The 23,975-nt window shown below is 33.3% G+C and overlaps 1 protein-coding gene across 1 annotated transcript; it reads right to left on the bottom strand.

Annotated features, from left to right (window-relative positions):
- Window positions 1–16,725: 16,725 nt before the first annotated feature.
- Window positions 16,726–20,752, bottom strand: LOC127120110 (xyloglucan glycosyltransferase 4). Its single transcript, XM_051050501.1, has 4 exons — window positions 19,839–20,752; window positions 18,902–19,210; window positions 18,323–18,727; window positions 16,726–17,749 (listed from the first exon to the last, which is right to left on the bottom strand). The coding sequence occupies exons 1-4, from the start codon at window positions 20,478–20,480 to the stop codon at window positions 17,114–17,116; spliced, it is 1,992 nt and encodes a 663-aa protein (XP_050906458.1). The 5' UTR covers window positions 20,481–20,752; the 3' UTR covers window positions 16,726–17,113.
- Between the last annotated feature and the right edge of the window lie 3,223 nt (window positions 20,753–23,975).

The raw sequence follows: 23,975 nt of genomic DNA, 5'->3' as shown, positions 1-23,975 counted from the left end.
CTTCCCATTGCATAACCAACCCCCTTACCCAGATCTTTGACATTTTTACTAGTTTTTGATTCGATAAAACTTTTAGGTTTTTGTTCGCTTTCTAACCATTCCTTTGGATAAATAGAAGTGCGGTGGCGACTCGACTTGTATGGTTTACCTTGGATTTAGTCAATATCTCTAATGGTAACGAATACCCCGCTACACCTAGCAGAGGGGGAAATTGATTTATCCTCTTTAGAAATTAGTTCTTTTTTTAGGTTTTAATTCATTTTTAATACCTTGGTTAAAAATTAGGATTTTTTCTCTGATTAATCATTTAGTTTATGATGAATTTTGTTTGAACTTTGATCATGATAATATTTTGGCCTTTGACTCTTTTGGTCCACAACTTAGCTATTGCATGAATTAAAATATGATTGCATGTTACTTGAATTTTATTCATGATTAATTAGTTGTTCAATTGATTAAGCATGATCCCTTGGGAATTTAGTCTTGATTAATCTTTTTGATTGGTTTGCTAAATTTTGGATCTAAGGGCTAATTACATGATTTTAATGCCCTTTTGGTGTTATAAAAGCTAACTTGCAATTATTTTGATATTTCATCTACTCGTTTGCAATATTCTTTCTTTTCTTTACGTCATGATAAAACTAAAATCATTTTTGCAAATAAACCAATAATACTTTAAAAAATATGATGTGAATTGTGTGCCATGAGCATTAAGAAATTGAGAAGGAATAAGAGGGTGTATTTTTAACCTTATTCTAAATATCTTTGGATATGAGACAAATGACCTAGTTATTCAAAGTATTCACATTCATTCATAGACTTTAGTGCAATTCAGATCAACGCAATTTTCATAATTATAGGAATAAAAAGGAGGAGGATATAGATTCTCTCTCCCCGAATGTTCAGGCAATGCTATAGAGCTCCTTGTCTGAATATTCGTCTTCAGACTTAAAATCAATCACAACCAATCAAATTCAATTTTCGCCTTAGGTCATTCAAAAGTTTTTCATAAAGGACGTGTTATTTTTGTTCTACCATAATACAAACAACGCGTAAACCTCTCACACGCGAGTATACAAGCAAAGTTTAACTGCTAGAACACGAACATTAACTGTTAAGTCAAGCTTCTATATACTGAATGTATTTTGATGAAGAAAAATCTCCAAGTGACAAGAAGGCAAAAATATTACTCAAAGATAAAGCACCATGATTCAATAATTTAAGCTATTGCATTTCAAGAAGGTATAATGAGAATATTTACCTTCAATAAAGTCTTAGCTGCTCAAGTATTCAAAAAATCATTGCATAACCTTTCCTTGTGCATGGAAAATGTCTTAGGCTTAAAATTTTCTTTTTTTCAACTGAGTAAATCGATTTACCTCTTAGGGAAATTGATTTACCACTGAAGCCTATATATTTTCAAACGCAAAGAATTAATTTTTCAACTGGGTAAATCGATTTACCTCTTAGGGAAATCGATTTACCACTTAAGCTTATACAATTCCAAAAGCAAAGAATTAATTTTTTCAACTAGGTAAATCGATTTAAGTTTTTGAATTTTTTTGATTGTTGCCACAGGGAAATCGATTTACCCACTATGCAAATCGAATTACCACTATGCATTTTTGAAAAATCAGTAGCTTTACTAACACCCCTTCTAGCACCACTTCTTGGAATCATTTCATTTCAACTTGACAATTGTTCATGATATTTTTTAGCTCATTACCATGATTCATTAGAGGTGTTATGCACATATAAAAACATGATTTTTCAAATTCAAAAGTCACCTATTCCAATCAAAACTCTTAGAATTTTCAGAATTCACATTTCTTATTATCAACTTTTATTCAATATACATTCTGCATATTTTCACATCCTTCAAACCAGAAAATACTTGAGAAATCTAACACCTTTGTGCTTGTGAATTATTGTCATTGGAAGAGAAGATCAAGTACATTGATATATCACTTAGTGTGATAATTATACTACAAACTTTACACTCAAAAACTATTGTTGTAATCTATATCTTATTTTTCAGAATTGTTGAAAATAAGATTGGTTGTTTGGTAAACACCTTGCTGTCCAGGATTGATGGAAGCAAGATAGTTGAGTTTGAGAGGATTGTTCTAATATCAACTCGGTGAATCACAAGAGTATTATTCTTGGTGATTGTGTCGGTCTTGTACAAGTTCTAACAGATAGTGAAATCTCTTTTGTGTTGAAATGGGACTAGACGTACCTTCAGACTGTGAAGGGAACTAGGATACATCCTTGTGTTCTTTATTTTTCTGCACTTTATCCCTTTCTAAACTCATCATCAAACCATAAAAATAAGAACAAACTTGTCTCTAAAACCATAATTTTTTATTGGTCATAATTCACCCCCCCCCCCCTCTTAGGCGCACTCCGAACTTACAATCAGTATCATAGTAGGTTATAAGTAACCTTCTCCTAAAAGACCCACATGGCTTCCGCAAACTCAAATCTTATTTTTAGAGACGGTGGCAGCAATAACAAGCCCCCGCTGTTTTGTGGAGAATATTTCGATTTTTGGAAAATATGTATAAGGTGTATTTAGAGTCTCAAGGAAAAAATGTTTGGAAAGATGTCCTAGAAGGTCCTTTCATTCTTACTACGATTATTAATGGCGTTGGCACTCCTAAGCCTGAAGCATCATGGAATGAAGATGATGAGAAAAAGGTTCTTTATGACAAGAAAGCAATAAATCTTCTTCAAGGTGCTCTTGGTATGGATGAGTTCTTTCGCATTTCAACATGTACAACAACAAAAGAAATATGAGATACTTTGGTCGAAACACATGAAGGAACCGCGGAAGTTAAAAGATCAAGATTGAATACCTTAAGTCAAGAATACGAGTTATTCTGAATGCAGCTCGGAGAATCAATTCTCAACTTGTAGAAAAGATTTATGCATTTGACGAATCACTTAAAAACTCTTTGTAAGACTTTAACTAATGATGAACTTAATCTTAAAGTACTTAGATATTTAACTAGTGAATGGCAACCGAAAGTGACAGTGATATCCAAAAAGAAAAATCTATCAATGATGACGTCCTCAACATTGTTTGGAAAACTCCAAGAATATGAGGCGGAACTTGGTAGACTTAAAAAGCATAAGAATCTAGACAAGAAATCCAAAAGCATTGCCTTAAAAGTTTACTCTAAAGAAGTTGAAAAAGAAGACAATCTGGAGGAAGACAAGAACTTCTTGCTTCTTGTAAAAAGGTTAGGTAAATATTTTGGTACTAACGAAAATTCTAAGTTTGCAAGAAAGAAGAAATATTTTAACAAAAAGGAAACATCTACGTCTACTCAAAACATCACTTGCTATGAATGTGGAAAGCAAAGACATATAAAGACATATTTTCCAAAACTCTCAACGAAAAGTAGTTTCAACAAAAGAAATGATTCAAAATCTAAAAGAGCCTACATTGCATGGGAAGATAACAAAGTGAGTTCAACCTTCGATTTCGAAAGCGAAGAATGTGTTAATCTTGCATTGATGGCTTCACACCATTCCGAGGATGAAGAAAAAGAGGTTAGTGATGAAACATCTTCTCATGATGATACTCAAGGTGCTATTGATGAACTTATAAACGAATGTAAGAATTTGTATAAAATGGTGTCAACTCAAAAGAAACAAATTTTATCTCTTGAAGAAAATATTGACACCATGGAAAAGAATTTTGAAATGGAAAAACAAAACTTTCTTGAAAAAAAACAAAATCTTACATGCAAAAGTTATCATTCACTTACTTTCCAAATTGTTCAAATGAAAAGAATTATTGAAAGATATGAAAAAGGACAAGTTGGATTGGAAAATGTTCTTAGCCAACAAAGGTATTCAAATGACAAAATTGTTCTTGGTTATTCTAAGTTTAACAAACTAAGTACTAATAAAACTATATTTTTTAAGGCAAGTGACCAATCCAATAAGAAGAAAGTGAATAAAGCACAAAAAGTTCATCAACATCCTAAGAAGAGATTTCCTAAAAAGAAATCATATGTTCCTAGGTATATAAGTAATTTTGTGCCTACATGATTTTATTGGGGTATAAGTGGCCATACACCTAATTCTTGTTATGTTAGAAACTTTAGTGTGACAAGTGGGCATTATACGTGGATTAAGAAAGATACTAATTACGAAGGACCCAAAGCACATTGGGTACCTAACAAAACATAATTTGTTTTATAGGTATGCTTGAAGACCACTTCAAATCGATGGTATATCTATAGTGGTTGTTCAAAGCATATGACGGGAGACATAAGCAAATTTTAAAATCTAGTGCTTAAAGCCAAGGGATATGTCACCTATGGAGATGGCAATGAAGGAGAGATTCTTGGCAAAGGAAAAGTTGGAGCACCACATTTCATATCCATTAAAGATGTGCTTTATGTTGAAAGACTAAAGTATAATCTTCTAAGCATAAGACAACTTTGTGAGAAAGGATTCAAGATCAAGTTCACCAAAGATGAATGCTTGGTTAAATATGAAGTCACCAATGAGGTAAAAATCAAAGGTAAAAGAATCAATAATATTTTTATGATAGCTTTAGATGATTTATCTTTGAAAGTAAAATGTCTCATGGTAAACAACAATGACTCATGGATTTGGCATAAGAGGGCAACCCATATTCATATGGAACATTTAAATAAACTAGCCAAATGTGATCTTGTAATTGGTTTATCAAAGATAAATTGTGTGATGCTTGTCAAAAGGGAAAACAAACCAAATCAACTTTTCAAGTCAAATAATGTGGTTTCAACAATAAGACCACTTCAATTGTTGCATATGGATTTATTTGGTCCATCAAGAACAAGAAGCTTTAGAGGTAATGTATATGTCTTAGTTATTGTTGATGATTTTTCTAGATATTCTTGGACTTTGTTTCTTGTGCAGAAAAGTGATGCCTTTAAAGCATTTAGAAAGTATACAAAGCAAGTTCAAAATGAAAAGTCATTAAAGATTGTATCTATAATAAGTGATCATGGTGCATAATTCCAAAATGCATCTTTTGAAGAATTTTGTGAAGAACATGGTATCTCTCATAGTTTTTCAGCACCAAGGACTCCACGACCAAAATGGAGTAGTAGAAAGGAAAAATCTATTTCTAGTGGAACTTGCAAGAATAATGCTTAGTAACTCAAATCTACCTAAGTACTTTTGGACGAATGCGGTTAGTACAACATGCTATATTGGAAATCGAGTCATCATTAGACCTATCTTGAAAAAGATTCCATATGAACTCTTCAAAAGAAGAAAGCCAAACATTTCTCACTTTCATATTTTTGGATGCAAGTGCTTTGTCCTCAACAATGACAAAGAGAATCTCGCTAAGTTTGACGAGAAATCCGATGAAGGTATATTTCTTGGTTATTCCCTCTCTAGTAAAGCTTATATAATTTATAATAAAAGAACTTTAACTATTGAATAATCTATGCATATTTCCTTTGATCAAACTAACACCTTTAAGAAGGACATAGTTGTTTGTGATGATGATGATATTATAGAACTACCCTCGGAAGAAGTTTCAAATGATCAAAGTCTGAGTCAACCGGAACAACAACAAGAAGTTTCACAATAAGATTCTAAATATAATGATCTTTCTTAAGAATGGAGAACCCATCATGATCATCCAATAGACAAAGTAATTGGTGACTTAAACAAAGGAATTTCAACAAGACTAAATCTCAAGGATGCTTGCTTGAATATGGTTTTTGTCTCTCAAGTAGAACCCTCCAAAATTGATGAAGCCTTAGGAAACGATAAATGGATGATTGTTATGCAAGAATAATTAAATCAATTCGAGAGAAATCAAGTTTGGGAACTTGTTCCTAGGCCAAGTGATAAGCACATCATAGGTACCAAATGGGTGTTTAAAAACAAACTTGATGAGAATGGTATAATTGTCCGACACTGTAGCGGTGTATTCGTCGCTATATGATTTATCGATTAAACCATAAGCAAAGCATACAATGATTTTCGAGTCGCCACCGCACTTTTATTTATCCAAAGGACTGGCTAAAAAGCGAACAAAAGCCTAAGAAGTTTTACACGTAGAAAACTAATAAAAAGATCAGAGAGTCTGGGTAAGGGGTAAATTACACAATGGGAAGGTGTTAGGCACCCATCACGTCCTAGGTACTCCTAGGGAGCCCTTTTCACACTTGTTGTATAAAATTGTTATTTGTTATGACATAAGTATTGTGCAAACATGATTGGGATGATGAGAAAAGAATATACAAGTTAATTATTTTTGTGTTCGAACGGATGAACCCGTTGCCTACGTACCTTCCATCAAAGGTAAGGATCAAAACGCCGTAGTTCGGCTAAAAGATTTCCAAAAGTTGGTGGATTCAATTTTAAACAATAGCACTGAGGCTTTTCATTATCAATGGGAGAAAACTCGACCAAGACCAACATCCACCATGCGAGGATAGCTTCGACGTACTAGAGGGGTTAGCCCTGTTTTCAGTACGGAAGTCTTATAGTCGACTCACTAAGGATAGGGTGAGGTTTACATCAACCACAATGATAATTGAAACCTATGGCTAATGTGAAAAGATTAACAATGGACAAAGCCAAAACAATTGAATGGGTGAAGTTAATTGATTATGATTATGAAAGTGGAGTCAAAGTATGATTAAGATTAATTCAAAAGAAGTGTTATGAAATGGGGTTTGAAAAAAAAAGTCAAGGACTTGGGATCCAGGTTTTTAATTTAAAAGCATGAAGATGTTTGCACAATATCTATGTCAAGTTTGAAATCAAAGTGTGAAAAGGTTTAGGACACAATGGGGATGAATGGATGAGGATGGATTGTAAAACTTCCTAAAATGTTCACCTCTTGAAATCATATTGAAGATGATTCAAGTGTGTCCTTTGGAATAGAAATGAGCAATAATAATGTAAGCAAACAAATGATACCGGATGCCACTCAATGGTCTTACTCCAATCTCACAAACAAAAGCGGATACCGGATACCAATAGATGGATTTACACCAATCTCCTAAAACAGAGAAACAAGGATATCGGAAGCCAATAGATGGACTTATTCCAATCTCCCTAAACAAAACGAAACTTGGATACCGGATGCCAATCTGTCTGGGCTTATACCAATATCCAACATATGATCATAGGAAAGCAAATGCCAACTTGCAGGGACTTACAATTGCATCCTCACATAAACAAACAAAAGCAAAACATGGATGTCAGATGCCAATCTATCTGGGCTTACTCTAACCTCCACAGTATGGTTCTAGGAATACAAATGCCAACTTGCAGGGACTTACAATTGCATCCTCACATACAACAAACAAATGCATCAAGCAAAGATAAGATGAGTGGCCAATGTGATGGTCTTATACTCACTTCCATATCCTAGGAGCAATGGCCAATGGATGGTCTTACAATTGTCCTCAATGGGTAAACAACAATGATAAGTCATAAAGACAAATGAGATGGTTATGCATTAATGAGCAATAAATGACGATGAGTGCACAAAGCATGCAAGCAAACATGTGTATATGAAGTAAGTGATCAATCAATAAAGTCAATCAGCACACACTATAACCACACAATGAGGCTCACACAAAAGGGTTAGGCATTGAAGCCAACTGGAATAGGGTTAATGGTGCTCTTAACCTTGCCATTGAGGGGCTAAGGTGAAGCAGATGAAAAGATATGAGGGGTGTGCCTCATTGCTCTTATCCCTGGTCAGGGAGAGCATTTGAATATCAGAAGGTGTGGGAGTTCAGAAAGTAGGAACTCTCTCCACAGATTGTTGACTCAATAGATCTTGGGTTTGGATCTCAATGCTACAACCATGTAATGGGAGCCAGGAGAAGACTCACAGAATAGTAGGAGATAGGTTACATATCTCTTTGATCTACCAATTGCCTTATTTAAAGGACTTTTCCTGCTTGGGACAAATGTAAACACACACAAGCATTGCCTCTTAAGGAGGACTTCAGACAGTTGCCTGGCCAAGTAACAGGCCAGGTCTTCCAGACTACATGAAGAAAAGGGATTATACCTCAATGCAAATTGCTATTAAGCAAAGAAAAGCAAGTTCTTAAAGAACTAAGCAACTAAAGGTACCTGAAACCAGTCAAACAGAATCAGTACTCAATTCAAAGTTAAAGTCAAAAGGAGATAAAAATCAACAGTCAACACAACTGATTAAAATGTGCAATGCACAAGGCTCAAAGCTTGTGAGCCAAGCCCCCTACAAAACAAACATGTTAGTCATGATAAACAAATCAAGCTCAATCAATTTGTAATGATCTTTTTGAAGCATTTGTTGCTTAACCTGAAACAATGAACTCAAACATGAGCAACAGGACCACTAGGACAAGCCTAGGGTCAGAAAGGGATGAGAAAGTCAAAACAGCAAATGAAATTCAACCAAAATCAAGTTTAAACAGTCAAGAAGCAAACTCAATTGGTCCCATGTTCATATCATTCATCATCGTGATTTCATAAGCAAAAGAAGTCAAAGCATGGCAAATGAAAGCTCATAGAAGTCAACAACAAGACTTAACTCAAAACAAATCATAAACATTTCAATAAATCATCAAATAATTCATGATCAATCATAATCCATAACATGACATGCATATAAACTTTTAGCTCATTTGGATCATGGGAAGATGGTCAATGAAAATCAGAAAGGCAGGGCAAGTTTAAGCATGCTCAAAGAAGTCAACCAAACATGTATCAACTTCAAAAAATCATAAATCAGTGATAACATATGAGAAATGAATGGGATCAACACCATGGCAGAGCTTAAGATGTCTAGTAATCACATATAAAATTTCAAGTTCATTCAATAAAGTATGAGAATTTCACAAATGAAATGGGAACAAGTGTCACAAAAAGTCAACATTTTGGTCAAACAGGGGAGAAAATCTCAAACAATTGGTAAATGCCACAAATAATTCCAAGAAAAATCACATGTAAACTAGACATGCACAAGTTCAATCATGCAAAAATTCAGATCAATTTGAGGTCAAGAAGCATGGTAATGAAAATCATCAAGTTGCACATCAATGGTGTGACACAAATTGTCACACCCTAATTCAAAAATTCATAACTCACAAACCAGATAAGATAAATTCATAAACTCTACATCAAAATCACAATGAATGTGTCTAGTTTAAGCACAATAAATTTCAGGGCCATTGGACAAAGTATCACCATTTCACAAATGTTTTGGTAAAGGGTACAAAAAATGGATACATGTTGCAAACCCTAATACCATTTAAAATCCACTTATCCAAAAAATCAGGAAAAATCATGATAAATAAGTAGAGATCAAGCAAAGCATAATGCAAAAAATTTCATGAAATTTGGATTCAAAATGGAGGAGTTATGATTTTTGCAAGTTGGAGCATCAAAATGAAATAAATGAGATGAAAACAACATGACTTAATAGGACAAGGGGCCCGGGAGTGGCATACTTGTAATTACTGAAGCCACTTAACAAAACGCGGCGTATTGGCAAGGAAAACGAAATAATCTGATTGGTCCGCTTAATGTAACAGTGCCATACACATGCAAAACACGTGAACAGGATTCTGGGCAAACATGGAGAATTAGGGTTTCAAGCACACAGTACCAGCTTCATCTTCTTCAGCAAATCGAAAAATAAATTTGCCCAGAAATACCAATTGAACATACTATCATGATCAACAAACATCACACATGCATAATCTAACAACCAAATTCATCAAATCATGCTAAACAAGAAGCATCGAGCAAGAACAAGTTTGAGTGTGAAACTTAAAAACCCGATTTCTCACACATCACTCAATCATTTTCATGGATTCAAGTTTCAGAATGACCAGCATAGCAAACTCTATCATAAGCATAGCATAGTTTAGTGAATGGTTAAGATCGATTTCTTACTTGGTTTGAAGAACAGTTGCGATTTAGAAGTTCTTTGACCTCCAATGCTCGAAACAGATGCACCTTAGGCTTCTAAAAGATGGATGGAGGAAAGACTTTGGCTCAGGAATCCTTGAAATAGCTCAACTCGAAACTTGCCATTAATGGAGCTTGGAAAAACAGTCCATGAAAATGATGTTACAGCTGGTGTTTAAGGCTTGAAATGAGCTCCAAAGTGATGGTATATGATAAAGCAACAAAAGCCAGCTCGAGTGTTTTGAGTTTTTTCAGCAAAAATTCAAAGATGAAGAAATGGGGTTTTTGAGAGAATGGTTTTTCTGTCTTGTAATTGTGGCTGCTAGGGTTCTCTTCTGGCAGAAAAAATGATATATATTTGCTGTTTAGCGAGCTGAGCATGATTAGTTTAAGTTGTAATTGGGATTTGGTTAAAATGACATGTTTTGACAAAATTGCTAAAAAACAATTCAAGTTGGTATGGGGGTATGTGCTGCACGAAAATTGGGCTTCAAAACATGTCTCAAATGTCATTTCTGAATGTTCCCAATTGGCCAAAGTGATGGAAAGTGTTTAATTCAAAAATTCATTTTTGTACCACACTTGAAATTAAATCATGCAAGTCCAAAAAGGCCATTTTGATTGGTGAAGTTTTGATGAATGATGATGACATTTTTGGAAAGAGGGGATCAAATGTGACTTGTAGGAAAAAAACCCCACCCAATTTGGCCAAATGGTTTGAGAGATATGGCCTTTTGAAGTTCAAAAATTTTGGAGAGTGATTTGATCATAACTTGCCAACCATACATGGGAATTGAGTGTTCTTGGACTTTTTGGAAATGGGAGAACAAGATCTTCAACTTTCATGTTGGGCAAAAATTCATTTGAAGCTTGTATCATGATGTAAGTTTAGGATCAAGAAGTTTCCATTTTTGGCAAATTCCAATTACAGGTCAACTTTCTATTTCTGGAAATTTCTTGTCTGACTTTATTTTCTTCACTGTGGATGCTTGACATGTTATATGAGGCCTGTATGGACATGACTGAGACCTCTCAAACCAATTCCCATCATCAAATCACTGATTAAATGGACAGTTGACCAACAGTTGACTTTCTAGGGTTTTGGATGACTGAACCATGTTCTGATGAATTCCAAACCCTAATCACTTGAGCTCTTGATTCCAAATAATGTCACAAGTTATATGAGCTCTTGATTATTGATCATGGTGCCCAAATTCTGCAAGAATGGCCACCATCCATTGCTTAATGACTGATTTGATTGTTTAACTGTTGATTGCTTCAGCTGCAAGTAACAAAGTTAGATGACAATATTTTTGTACTTTTGGTTAGTAAACACATGAAAAGCAAAGATATACAAATGCAAAACATGCTTGGTGATCAAGAATCACACTCACAAGGCAACCTACCCACTAGGAGGGAAGCTAGGGCATGCAATGATCCTTGAGGCCATGATATGATATGATATGGGCCATGAGGGATCTTAGGGCCAAAATTGGGGTCTTACAGAAACAAAGCAAGATTGGTGGCTCAAGGTTATAATCAAGAAGAAGTAATCGACTTCGAAGAAACATTTTCTCCGGTTGCAAGGTTATAAGCTATTTGTTTATTACTTGCTTATGTGTGTTCACTAAATTTTCAGATTTTCCAAATGGACATCAAGAGTGCTTTCTTGAATGGTTACATCAATGAGGAAGTATATGTCAAACAACCTTCCAGTTGATAGACTTAGAAATTGTCTATGCGAAAGAGGATTTGAAAAAGGTAAAGTTGATAAAACCTTATTCATTAAGAAGATCAAAGGTAATATTTTATTGGTTCAAGTCTACGTTGACGACATCATATTCGGTTCAACAAACAAAGACCTTTGTGAAGAATTTTCATTGATGATGCAAGGAGAATTCGAGATGTCTATGATGGGTAAGATGAACTACTTTCTTGGACTTTAAATTAAGCAATTAAAGGATGGCATTTTCATCAACCAATTCAAGTATTACAAAGAATTGTTGAAAATATTTGATATGGACAATTGCAAGGAAATGGCTACTCCCATGGGTTCCGGATCTTATGTTGACATTGACGAATCCGGTATTCCAGTTGATATCACTAAATATCGAGGTATGATTGGTTCCTTATTATATTTGACGACAAGTTATCCTGACATAATGTTTAGTGTTTGTCTATGTGCTCGATTTCAAGCAAATCCGAAGGAATCATATCTCAGTGTCGTTAAAGGGATCATGAAGTATCTCAAAGGGATAATAAGTGTTAGTCTATGACATCCCAAAGGTAGTATTTACAATTTAATTAGTTATTCTGATGCAGATTATGCAGGAAGTAAAACTGATAGAAAAATTATTAGCGGTACATGTCACATTCTTGGAAATGCATTAATATCTTGGGCTTGCAAGAAACAAGCATGTGTTGCTCTTAGCACGGCCAAAGCGGAATACATAGAAGCAGATAGTTATTGTGCACATATACTTTGGCTTTAGCAACAACTTTGTGATTACGGACTCGATCTTGGATGCATCCATCTACGTTGTGACAACACAAGTGCGATTAATATTACAAAAAATCTGGTCATGCACTCAAGAACCAAACATATTGACATACAACATCATTTTCTTCGTGATCACGTGCTTTAAGGAGATTTTAAAGTTACATTCATGGATACTCATAATCAACTTGCTGAGATATTCACAAAACCTTTGGCACGAGAACCTTTCTACAAAATTCGGAGATAACTTGGAATTTTGGATGAAAAAGACACATAGATCATTCACCTAATGTTATGTTGCATCAATAATCAAAGGTGCACATGTGTTTTTAACTCAACTATTTATTTTTGCAATTTGTTTTATAGCATCTCTACTTCTACTCCCTTCTTATATATGTTTAATTATGTTTCATGTTGAACTCTTTAAATTTCATGTTTGATGTAAGGTACTCGGTACCATAACTTTGTTTGAACTACTTATGGTTTCATTTTATGAATGCATATGAGACTGTTTTTTCTTGTTACAAGTTATGATGCATGTTATCTTTTATATTTGTCATTATATCATCTTTCACCCATCTTTCCCTTATTTTTGATAATGTCAAAAGGGGAGAAAGGTGTTATGAATTATGCTTGTATGCTTGTGAATTTCCTAAGGTACAAATGATACAAATACTACTTCAAGATGATCAAGTCAACATGATTATGAGCTTCACAAATTAAGGGGGAGTTGTACACCTTAGGGGGAGAATTTTCCCCTGGAAATTACAACGCATCAAAGAGGATTATTTGCCATCATAAAAAAGGGGAGAATGTAAAGTCAAGCTTCTACATGATGAATGTATTTTGATGAGGACAAAGCTCCAAGTGACAAGAAGGCAAAGATGTCACTCAAAGATAAAGCATCATGATTCAAGAATTCAAGCTATTGTATTTCAAGAAGGTATAATGAGAATATTTACCTTCACTAAAGCCTTAGATGCTCAAGTATTCAAAAAATCATTGTATAACATTTCTTTGTACATGGAAAATGTCTTAAGCTTAAATTTTTCTTTTTCCAACTGAGTAAATCGATTTACCTCTCAGGGAAATCGATTTGCCACTAAAGCCTATACATTTCCAAACGCGAAGAATTAATTTTTCAATTAGGTAAATCGATTTACCTCTTAGGGAAATCGATTTACCATTGAAGCCTATACATTTCCAAAAGCAAAGAATTAATTTTTTCAACTAGGGAAATCAATTTCCTACTGTAAGTTTTTGAAAAAATTTAAACGTTGCCATAGGGAAATCGATTTACCCACTATGTAAATCAATTTACCACTGTGCATTTTTTGAAAATCAGTAGCTTTACTAACACCTCTTCTTGCATCACTTCATGGAATCATTTCATTTCAATTTGGCAATTATTCATGATATTTTTCAGATCATTACCATGATTCATTAGAGGTGTTATGCACATATAAATACATGATTTTTCAAATTCAAAAATCACATATTCCAATCAAAACTCTTAGAATTTTCAGAATTCACATTTCTTATTATCAACTTTTATTCAAGATATTTTCTGCATATTGTCACATCATTCAAACCAAAAAATATTTGAGCAATCTAACACCTTTGTGTTTGTGAGTTATTATCCTTGGAAAAGAAGATCAAGTATATTTATATATCACTTAGTGTGATAATTATACTACAAAATTTACACTAAAATATTATTGTTGTAATCTATATCTAACTTTTCAGAATTGTTGAAAATAAGATTGGTTGTTTGGAAAACACCTTGTTGTCCAACATTGTCGGAAGCAAGAGAGTTGAGTTTGAGAGGATTGTTCTCATATCAACTTGGTGAATCACAAGAGGATTGTTCTTGGTGATTATGTTGGTCTTGTACAAGTTCTAACAGATAGTAAAATCTCTTTCGTGTTGAAAGTGGACTAGACGTACCTCCGGGTTGTGAAGGGAACTAGGATACATCCTTGTTTTCTTTATTTTTATGCACTTTATCGCTTTCTAAACTCATCACCAAACCAGAAAAATAAGAACAAACTTGTCTCTGAAACCAGAATTTTTTATTGGTCCTAATTCACCCCCCTGGCGCACGCCTAACTTACATTAACATCGTTCAATAAAAACAACCAACAAACACTTATTTTTTACCTCATGAACTACAGAGCTCTGATTTTCTCATTTCACTATGAGACGTTGACACATGATTTCGAAATCTTTGCGATCACATTAATAAAAACTTGTTTTCCTCTTAATTAAAAGCAATCACAAGTAATCTTTAGATAATAACAATCATTCGCACAAAACAATCAAAACGGTTTATGTTTAGTACAACGGATATGAGAGGTGTTAATACCTTCCCATTGCATAATCGACTCTCAAACCCAAATTTAGTTGTGATGACCATGTTCTTTTTCTTTTAAGGGTTTTGTTAATATTTCCCCTTTTCTTTGGAATAAATAAAGTTCGGTGGCGACTCTGTATTTTTCGTAGCGCGACAGCGGTATCACAAGAGCAATCAGGATTTTAACAAAAATTGTCCAAATCTTGCCATAATTTCTTGAGATTAGTATAATAAGAAGAGATAGAAGAATCACCTTGTTTCAAAGTGCAAATTTCTTCTTGGAGGTCAGAAATTCTAAAAAAACATCTCCTTGATAAAATCGATCTTTTAATTCGATACATATTTCCGCAACACCATACATCCATAAGATGCTTTGTGCAATTTTTGTTTCAACATAATCGTTGGTCCATGACATGATCACAATGTTACACTGGTCCCAAGCAACTGAATTGTGATCAAGTTCTGGTGGTCAAGGTAAGGTGCCATTGATGAAGTGTAGTTTGTTCTTGGATTGTAGCGCCATAGTCATGGAACGCGACCTAGAATGGTTGTTATTGTTTAAGAGAAGGGGAGAAACGAGAACTAAAGCTGGATTTTCATTAGGATGCATAAAATATGAATTAAGAGTGTTTGTTTGATAACCTTTTTATTGGCGTGAGAAGAAGATTGGCCATTGATGTTGCTTGTAGAACTTGCAACAAACATGATGAACACAATAGAGAATCGAAAGGAGAAAATGAAAAATGGAGATTGGTGAGTTTGATCATAGCGGAAAAGGATGAGTTTGATCACAAATTGATAATACCATGTTAAAACTCAAGTTAAATCATAGAAGAAAATATCAAAAATAATCAAAGAAGGATGGTAAAGAGATTTGTTATTGCTCAAAATCTCAATCTGCCACATGAGTACGAGCTTGCATATATATCAAGTAATGTGTAACTAACTAATAACCATATGATAACTAACTTAAAGTTAATTATTTTCTATTTTGATTCTACTTTTCATGTTAGTTACATTCTCATCTTCACTCTTACGTTTAACAGATTCTATGAAGAACATGGGTCATTAAACCAAATTTTATATGTTAAAGAGCGAGAGATGAGTTACGAGATATATAAAATTCGAAAAGCAGTGGTTCGTTTAAGATATTTTTCAAGAATAATTTAATTTATCAGATTATTATCTTCTACATTAATTTGAATTGTTGTATTTGTTTAGTAAGGTGTAGGGGAAAATAAACAATCCACATATTTTATAATAAACTCATGTATACATACGATAACTTTTATAATTCGTAAACGTAGGGAAATGTTAATTTTATTCAATTTAAATGGCAGCGGTTGAGTTTTAAACCAATGACCTAAATATGTATAACAACTTTTATAATTCATAAACGTGGTGAAAAGTAGCATAGATACTATCACACACTACCGTCATTATATTTATTTCGAAACCGTTGTTATGATTTTTCCGTAGAAGTGTAATTCTACCATGACAAAAAAAATCATTTACACGGTTAAATAAAATATTTTAATTTTAATAAAATAGTTATTAATTATTAATTTAGTTTAACAAGTTTTAATTTAATTTTTATTTATATCATATTAAATTTAATTTTTTAATATAATAAATTAGATTTTATATAAACAAATCAACAATTTATCTTTTTATTCTATTTTTGTTGGTTTTCAATTAAAAAAAATTAACTGAAGATATTCATAACTCAAAAGACAGCATATATGTTGTTACCATTAAACTCATTATTATCACAAAACAGAAGCAATGAGAAAAAATAAAAAGTTACTCATTTTACAAATTAATCTAAAAGCCAAAAGGTAAATACAGAGTTATGTTTGAACAATATTTTCTTCATCCTAAAACTTTACATAAGTGAAAACAACAAAAATAAAAAACTAAACAAATGATATAATTCTCCAAGAAATTTCAAGTCTATAAAAAAATTGTAAACTGAACAAAAGAATCACATTCTTGTCCCTATAAATTCTTAACAATTTATGATTATACAATCAATCAACTTTACTCTATATCTCATTTCTTATCAGCTGATATAGTTCTTACAACTGATATAAGAACTTAAAATCGCCAAGACTTTGTTTGGATAAACAACTTAAGTAAGCTCTTATCATATAAGTACTTGTGTATAAATTGTTCATATCTTAAAGTACTTATAAAAATAAGCAGAAAACAGCTTATAGCATTGTCATAAGCTGTTTTCGTAAGTGCTTATAACAATAAGTCAATCCAAACAGACTTAAATATTGGTGTCAAAAACAAGCAAAAACAAAACATTTGTTTTAGCTAACTTGTTCACCAATCAAGTCCAAACCCATCACAAGAAATGACAAACCTTGAAAAAGCAAAAAATAAAAATGAACACCATGTTCTGATAAGAGACTTCTAGCAGAAGCAGTGAGTAAAAGAAAAGCAAGTGCTAATTCTTTCCTATAGAGTTTGTTTCTCTTCTTCTGTACAATCACTTCTGATTTCTGAATTTTTCCTAATAACTCCAAACCAGATTCTGAATGTCTTCTATGAAGCTTGTCTTCATTCGAAGACTTTGATTCTCTTTCGGCTAATGCGAACAAATCTGACTCAGATGCTCTACCTGTTTTCTTTGTCACAACCCATTCGTAAGCACTTCCGAGTTGAAATAATCCGGAAACCATTGCGTTGAACTTTGTAACCGACATTGTGTTCTCGAAAAGAAGGTATGGGACGAGGAAAGGGACGGATTTTGGTGATGGAAGGATGTTTATGAATGACATGATGATAGGGACGTAACAGATTACCCAAAGAGGTAGTTCGGCTTCGGGTATGAACATTGTTAAGGGTAGTATGATGCAGAACAAGGTGAATGAGTAGAAGGGAAGTATAAGTTTCCTCAATAAGAAGAACAAAAATATTAGATTTGCTTTCTTCCAAATTGATATCTGCAACAAATAGCAAATCGAAATTCAGAAAACTTCTAAGCATGTTTTTAAATTGTGGTCGCGGTCGTTCTACAATCATACAAGTGCTTATGGAGTAAGTCATTTTTCTAACAAGAGAGATGTCTGTATAGAGTGACCTATTTGAGCTTATCTATTCATATAAACACTTGTGAGAGTTTTTGAGAGAGATTATGCAAACTTACAAACATGTCCACAAACCATTTTTAACTTATTTTCCATAAGTTCTACAAAATAGCTTATATGAAAACAGTTTGACATTATTTTACATAAGCACTTATGCTAGTTGTTTATCCAAATAAAGCCTAAAGCCAAACTGTTTTCATATATACATAATCTATACAAGAGAGTTTATGAAAATAAGTTGAAAACATAAATTCTCTCAAACCGTCTCAAAAGTGTTATGTCTATAGCCAGATAAGTTCAAATATGTCAATACAAAAGGACCCTAAAACCTTTATGTTATAGACCACAATTTAAAACCATGTTATTCGATATCACAGAACCATGTTACTCGATATAAAGTCGGAAAAAAAGAAGGAAAGCGAACAATACCTTTGAAGTTATGACAGCAGGAAGACAGAGCCTAAAAAGTTGCATAGGACCAGAATGCCACCGATGTTGTTGTTTCTTATAAGCTTCATAAGATTCAGGTAATTCACAAAGAACTTTAACATCATTAAGATATATAAATTTCCATCCATTCAAATGTGCCCTTACTGCTATGTCCATGTCCTCAACTGTTGTCCTCTCCAACCACCCTCCCGAATCTTCCAAAGCCTCGATCCTCCAAACACCGGCCGTTCCATTGAATCCAAAGAAATTCAAGAAATGACCATTCACTTGTTGTTCAACTTCAAAGTGAAAACACAAGTTGATGTTTTGAAGCCTCGTCAGAAGATTCTCGTCTTTGTTCACATATGACCATCTTGCTTGTACCAATCCCAAGTCAGGTTTTCCCTATAAACAAAAAGTCACAAAAATCGTTACCACTGTTTACTTCTGGTGTTTCCTTTTTCCATTTTCACAGACAAAATATGTATCAGAGTAGGGGTGGAAATAGGCTAGGCCAGGCCGTAGGTTCCTATATTAGAGACAATATTATGAAACTTTTGCTAGAATTATAATGCATACCTTGAAATGAGGAATGGTTTGTTTGAGGTAATCGGGATTTGGCTGAAAATCGGCATCAAATATTGCGACAAATTCATAATCTTTGACATAATCACATGACATAGCTGACTTAAGATTTCCAGCTTTATAACCAGTTCTGATCAATCTATGTCGATAAACAATGTTGACGCCTTTTTCTTTCCAAGACGAAACCTCCTCTTTGATAAGCATCTGTAAACTAGGATCGTCTGAATCATCCAAGACTTGAACTAGTATTCTGTCTTTTGGCCAATCAAGTTCACAAGCAGCACCAATTGATTGTGAATAAACCTTCATTCAAAGTTAAAAACAAAAAAAAATGTGTCAGCATCAGATGTAAAATTGGAAAACCAAGTGTTTGAGCTCAAATGAGCAATGAGATTCGATGAAAGTTTAATCGAATGGGAGGACTCGAATTTGAACTCTGGTTAGAACAATCATTGGTCGGACTTTACCTACTACTCTCATTTCCTAGAATTAAAGGTTTAAGACCAAAAAAAATGTGAAATTCGAATAACGCTACCGAATTCCTATCATAATTCGATCCAATATACACATAGCTCCGGTGAAGTTCGAATTGATCACGACTACCCCAGTACAAACTTTGGCTCGAACAATCTTTAGCCAGACTTTACTTACTTACCAAGCCAAATTCCGGATTACCAATGAAGGTAAAATCCATCGCGAATACCCAAATTCGAACTTTGGCCGGAGCAATCATTGACCAGACTTTACTTACCTATCAAACAAACTCCGAATTACCGGACCCCTTTCCTCAGAACCGAACAATTCGGCCAAAAAAACACAAAATTGGAAAATCATTTATAAATCAAGCTACCAAATTGCAATCACAATTGAATCCAATATGCACATAACCTGTTTGAAAGAAATCATAAATCAAGTTGCAGCATTTTGTTACCTCTCTTTCATTACACATTGGAATCTGAACAAGAACCATAGGGAAGCTTGAAGGATCCTCAACATCATAAGCATCATCATCAATCACAGGTTTCAACTTGTTATACTTGATCCAAAAACATCCAACACAAAGAACAAGTCGATCCAAAGATTGAATCAAGAACAACACAATACAAAATTTGGAAACAAGCAAAACCAAAGGACCAACATAGTTCTCTCTAAAAGACAACCAACCCAAATAAAACCATTGCAAGAGACTCTTCACCTCCCAAGGTTGAAACACAAGCAAATTCCACTGATTTAAATGAGCAATGATTTCAACAACCAAAGCAACAATTGAAAGAGCAAGAAAAAACTTGATGAATCTGTATAACCTTGTAGTGTTCTTCGGATTCTCATCCCCTATATCAGACAATGAAACTCTCTTTTTCACCAAAGAAACCATTGATTTGAGACCAGTTGTCAACCATGTCAAACATGTGACAAGTTTGTGTAGTTTAAGGAGAATAACCCAAGTAAACTGTTTTGTACTTGCTGATTTTTTTTGCTTCTCTTGAAAGATTGGAGAATCCAAATCATGAACTTGTAACAAAGTGAAATCATTGGCTTTGTCAGTTGAAATTGTAACTGAATTTGGTGCCATCAGTGTAAGAATAAAAATGAAACCTTTTTATTTGTGTCAAAACCAAAAATTGAATTTTGACCAATGGCAATGAAAGATGATTAGAGATTTTTCTTCAACACTAAAGGGTCATGGTTATATTACTACAGGTTTTTTGGCATGTGTGATTGGTTTCTGAAAAATGAATGAAAGAAAATCAGAGAGATTTGTTATGGAATTTTGTGAATAAGAGAGTATGTTTAGAGAGAGAGAGAGGACTAGTTTGAGAGAGTAAAGCAAGGTATTAATAATGTTTCATAGTAAGAATAAGAACTAAAAAACAGCTTTTTTTTATGTCTCATATGATAAAAGCCAGCTTTAAATAAAATTTGAATTTTATTTAATTTATATTTGGACTCATATTTAATTTATATTTATATTTTATATTTGAATAAATATTTTTTGATATTTATTCTGAACCGTGTGATTATGATCAAACGGTTTATAATATTTTGGTTGCGTGAATGCGTCTGAATTTTAATGGTAGACGATAAATTTTCCAAATTTGGGTAATTATACATTTTGTTTTACTTAATGAATGATTAATTATGCATTTAGTGTGATTTAGTTTTAGAACATAGTGATTCATTTTGATTGGTTAGTTGACAAGTTGGGGGTAAGTTGGAAAGAACAGGCTGGCATGTTGAGCAATATTTTGTAAGCTATCTCACTCTAGGTAGTTTTAAACAGCACACCAAAATATTTTGTATAAATAAATAATAAATAAATAAATAAAAACAGCTCAGCAATTTAAAGTTTTTATTTTGTTCTTTAAGGTGACAATATGATACAGCTAAAGTGCAGATCATTTCCACAATGGAAAATGCTTATTGTATACTTAACTAAAGAATTGAAAATGAAACACCACAGAAATTTCCCTTTTCTTTTCCTATGTCACAATTCAGATGTTTCTTGGTAATAGTAATAATTTATTTGATTCCTTACAGATAAAGATAGTTTATTTAATTGGTCAATGATTACTTCTGGATATTCCATTCAGTAACTACACTACACTCGGTATATTGTATTGTATTTTGACTGTGTTTATTTAATTTTTTTTAAGGGGATTGATTTTCAAAATATATTTGTCTAATTGATTGATTTTTTTAATAATTAAAATATTTAATTCAAATACACCTCAATGTAAATAAAATATATTGTCAGTCAATTATAAAAGTTTATATTTTTAATGATATTTATCTTTATTACAATTATATTTGTAGTTGGACCCATCAAAAATTTAATTTGTTTTTAATAACATTAAAAAATAAATAAACACATAATTAAAGGGGTTTTGAATACACCAATATACTTTTCCAAAATCCTGTAAATTTTAAAAATGTTCTTTTCACTGTATTTTTCAAAGTTATTTTTCTGAAATGTTTCACTATAAATTTTGTCGACTTAGGTTGGTTAAACGTACTACGTCTACGACTACACAACAATTGTAAATCTATATTATCATTAGAATATATATATATATATATATATATATATATATATATATATATATATATATATATATATATATATATATATATATATATATATATATAAATGGGGACTAACTTACTTTAAAAGATTTTTTTAATTATTTTAAAGCATAGTCTTTAAATTGAATATAATAGTTAATTAAATAAAAAAAAAACTAATTTAATATTAAATTAGATTCAATTCAAAAGCTATGATTTGGAGTAAGTTAAGAAAATTTACTCTTAAAATAAATTGATCTCATATTCTAATCATTAAAAAAATTGGAAAGATAAATTTGTGAGAGTGAGGGCGAGATGGGGCGTCTATGATCACCATTGGGGAAGAAGGTGCCTATTGCTTTCCCATGTATTGGGCAATCAATCCCTTAACGATAAGTGGATTTTATTTTTAGTTCTCAACCAAAACACAAAGAGATATGGTCAATGTATTAGATGAGTTTAATGTCTTAGATGAGCTCTAGGGGGATTCTGGGGTTTGATTTAGTCGAGGATCACAAAATTGACAAATACTTGTGTACGTTTAGTTTCTGTACGCACTCTTAACTAGGGTTCTCTTATTAGTTAATAATTACAATTGCTTTTCTGATTTTCATAAATAATGGCCCTTTTGAATGTCGATGAGATAAAATCATGCATGGCAAAGAAGACGGCCACTCGAGATGAGAAATTAACTAACAACCCTAAAATCCACTCACGCGACATCATGATTAAGGGAAGCATGAAAGGCATCTGGGGTGTCATTATGAGTCTCAGGCCCCTTAAGATGATGAAACACGAGGGGCTCAGAGGGAGTTCATCCTCTACCCCAAATCAGAATAACAATGGCACAATTCCTACTAAGACTGTTATCACGGAGGACAAGGCTAAAGGCGATAACCATAATGGGTCGCACATACGAAAAAAGGCCTCCAAAGGCAAACTTGAGGGTGTTACATCATTATGGAACAAGCATTACTCGCCTCTCCTTCGGTGAGGACTTTCCTAATGACTTTAAATTTGTGAGTCTAATGGGGAGTTAATATTTATCAAATATGATGGAGAGCTGTCTGCTTATGGGCTTGATAATGGAGTGTCTGGTTTTTAGTACTCATGATCAGGGAAAAAAAGAGTCGAATGACGAATTGAATAGTGCTAAAGAGACACGTGTTTATGAGTAGGAGTCTAAAAAGACTATCACTAAGGAGTGTTATGATTCACAATGTTGCGAGGAGAATCTAAGGCCAACTCAAGAGAAGGCAGAGAAAGATGCCAATGGATCCTATAAGAAGCTCACCTAGGATGAGACTAAGCTGAAGGAGGCCCTTATCTCCTAAGAAAATATGAAAGGAGGATTGCTATAGTGTCAAGAATAATTAGTCTAGGCCTCTTACAAATATTTTGAACGTTATAAACAACATTTTTTTTTTTTGCATATTGGCATGCGCCGTAGCCAACTTGATATGTTAAAGGTGATTAAGGACTGACAACTGGTAGATGAAGAAGAAAATGATCTTGCCTAAATAGTGATTCCTACTCAAGGATCAGAGGCTTTCTTTGAGAAGAATGAGGGGTCCCCTGCTTAGGGCCAGGGGCGAGTTAAGGAAGGGGGTTGTTAGGCTCATTATATGCTTTTATTTGTATTTTGTTATGCAATTATGCCTTTTGGGGGCTTCTTGTAATAATTCCTTTTGTTTTGTTTAAACGTGCCCTTCTTAGTTGTATTATAAATGTGTTTTTCTTTTATCTCTTTGTAAAGTTACTTTCATTTATTTTTTGTTGTTTTATAGCGTATACTTATAACACCCTATTGGTCGAGTTCATCCTTTAGTGAAGGTTTGACTCATACACTGCCTTCTAGGGCGGAGTGATCCCTTTAATGAAGGTCCAACATAAAATTTCCTCTTAGGGAGACAGGGATCCTTTATTAAAGGTCCAATATATTTTTGCCTCTTAGGGCGACAAGGATTCTTCAGTGAAGGTCCAACTTAAAATTTCCTCTTAGGGA

The sequence above is a fragment of the Lathyrus oleraceus genome, chromosome 1, assembly GCF_024323335.1.
Source record: "Lathyrus oleraceus cultivar Zhongwan6 chromosome 1, CAAS_Psat_ZW6_1.0, whole genome shotgun sequence".
Taxonomy (NCBI): Eukaryota; Viridiplantae; Streptophyta; class Magnoliopsida; order Fabales; family Fabaceae; genus Lathyrus; species Lathyrus oleraceus.
Note: the sequence above shows the minus strand (reverse complement) of the source record. Positions and strands in the feature narration are given on the sequence as shown.

Coding starts and splice junctions, on each gene's coding strand:
- LOC127120110 (XM_051050501.1), bottom strand. CDS start 20,480: ATGGCACCAAATTCAGTTACAATTTCAACTGACAAAGCCAATGATTTC. Junction 19,211..19,838: donor CAATGTGTAATGAAAGAGAG/GTAACAAAATGC, acceptor CTTTGAATGAAG/GTTTATTCACAATCAATTGG. Junction 17,750..18,322: donor CTGCTGTCATAACTTCAAAG/GTATTGTTCGCT, acceptor TATTTGTTGCAG/ATATCAATTTGGAAGAAAGC.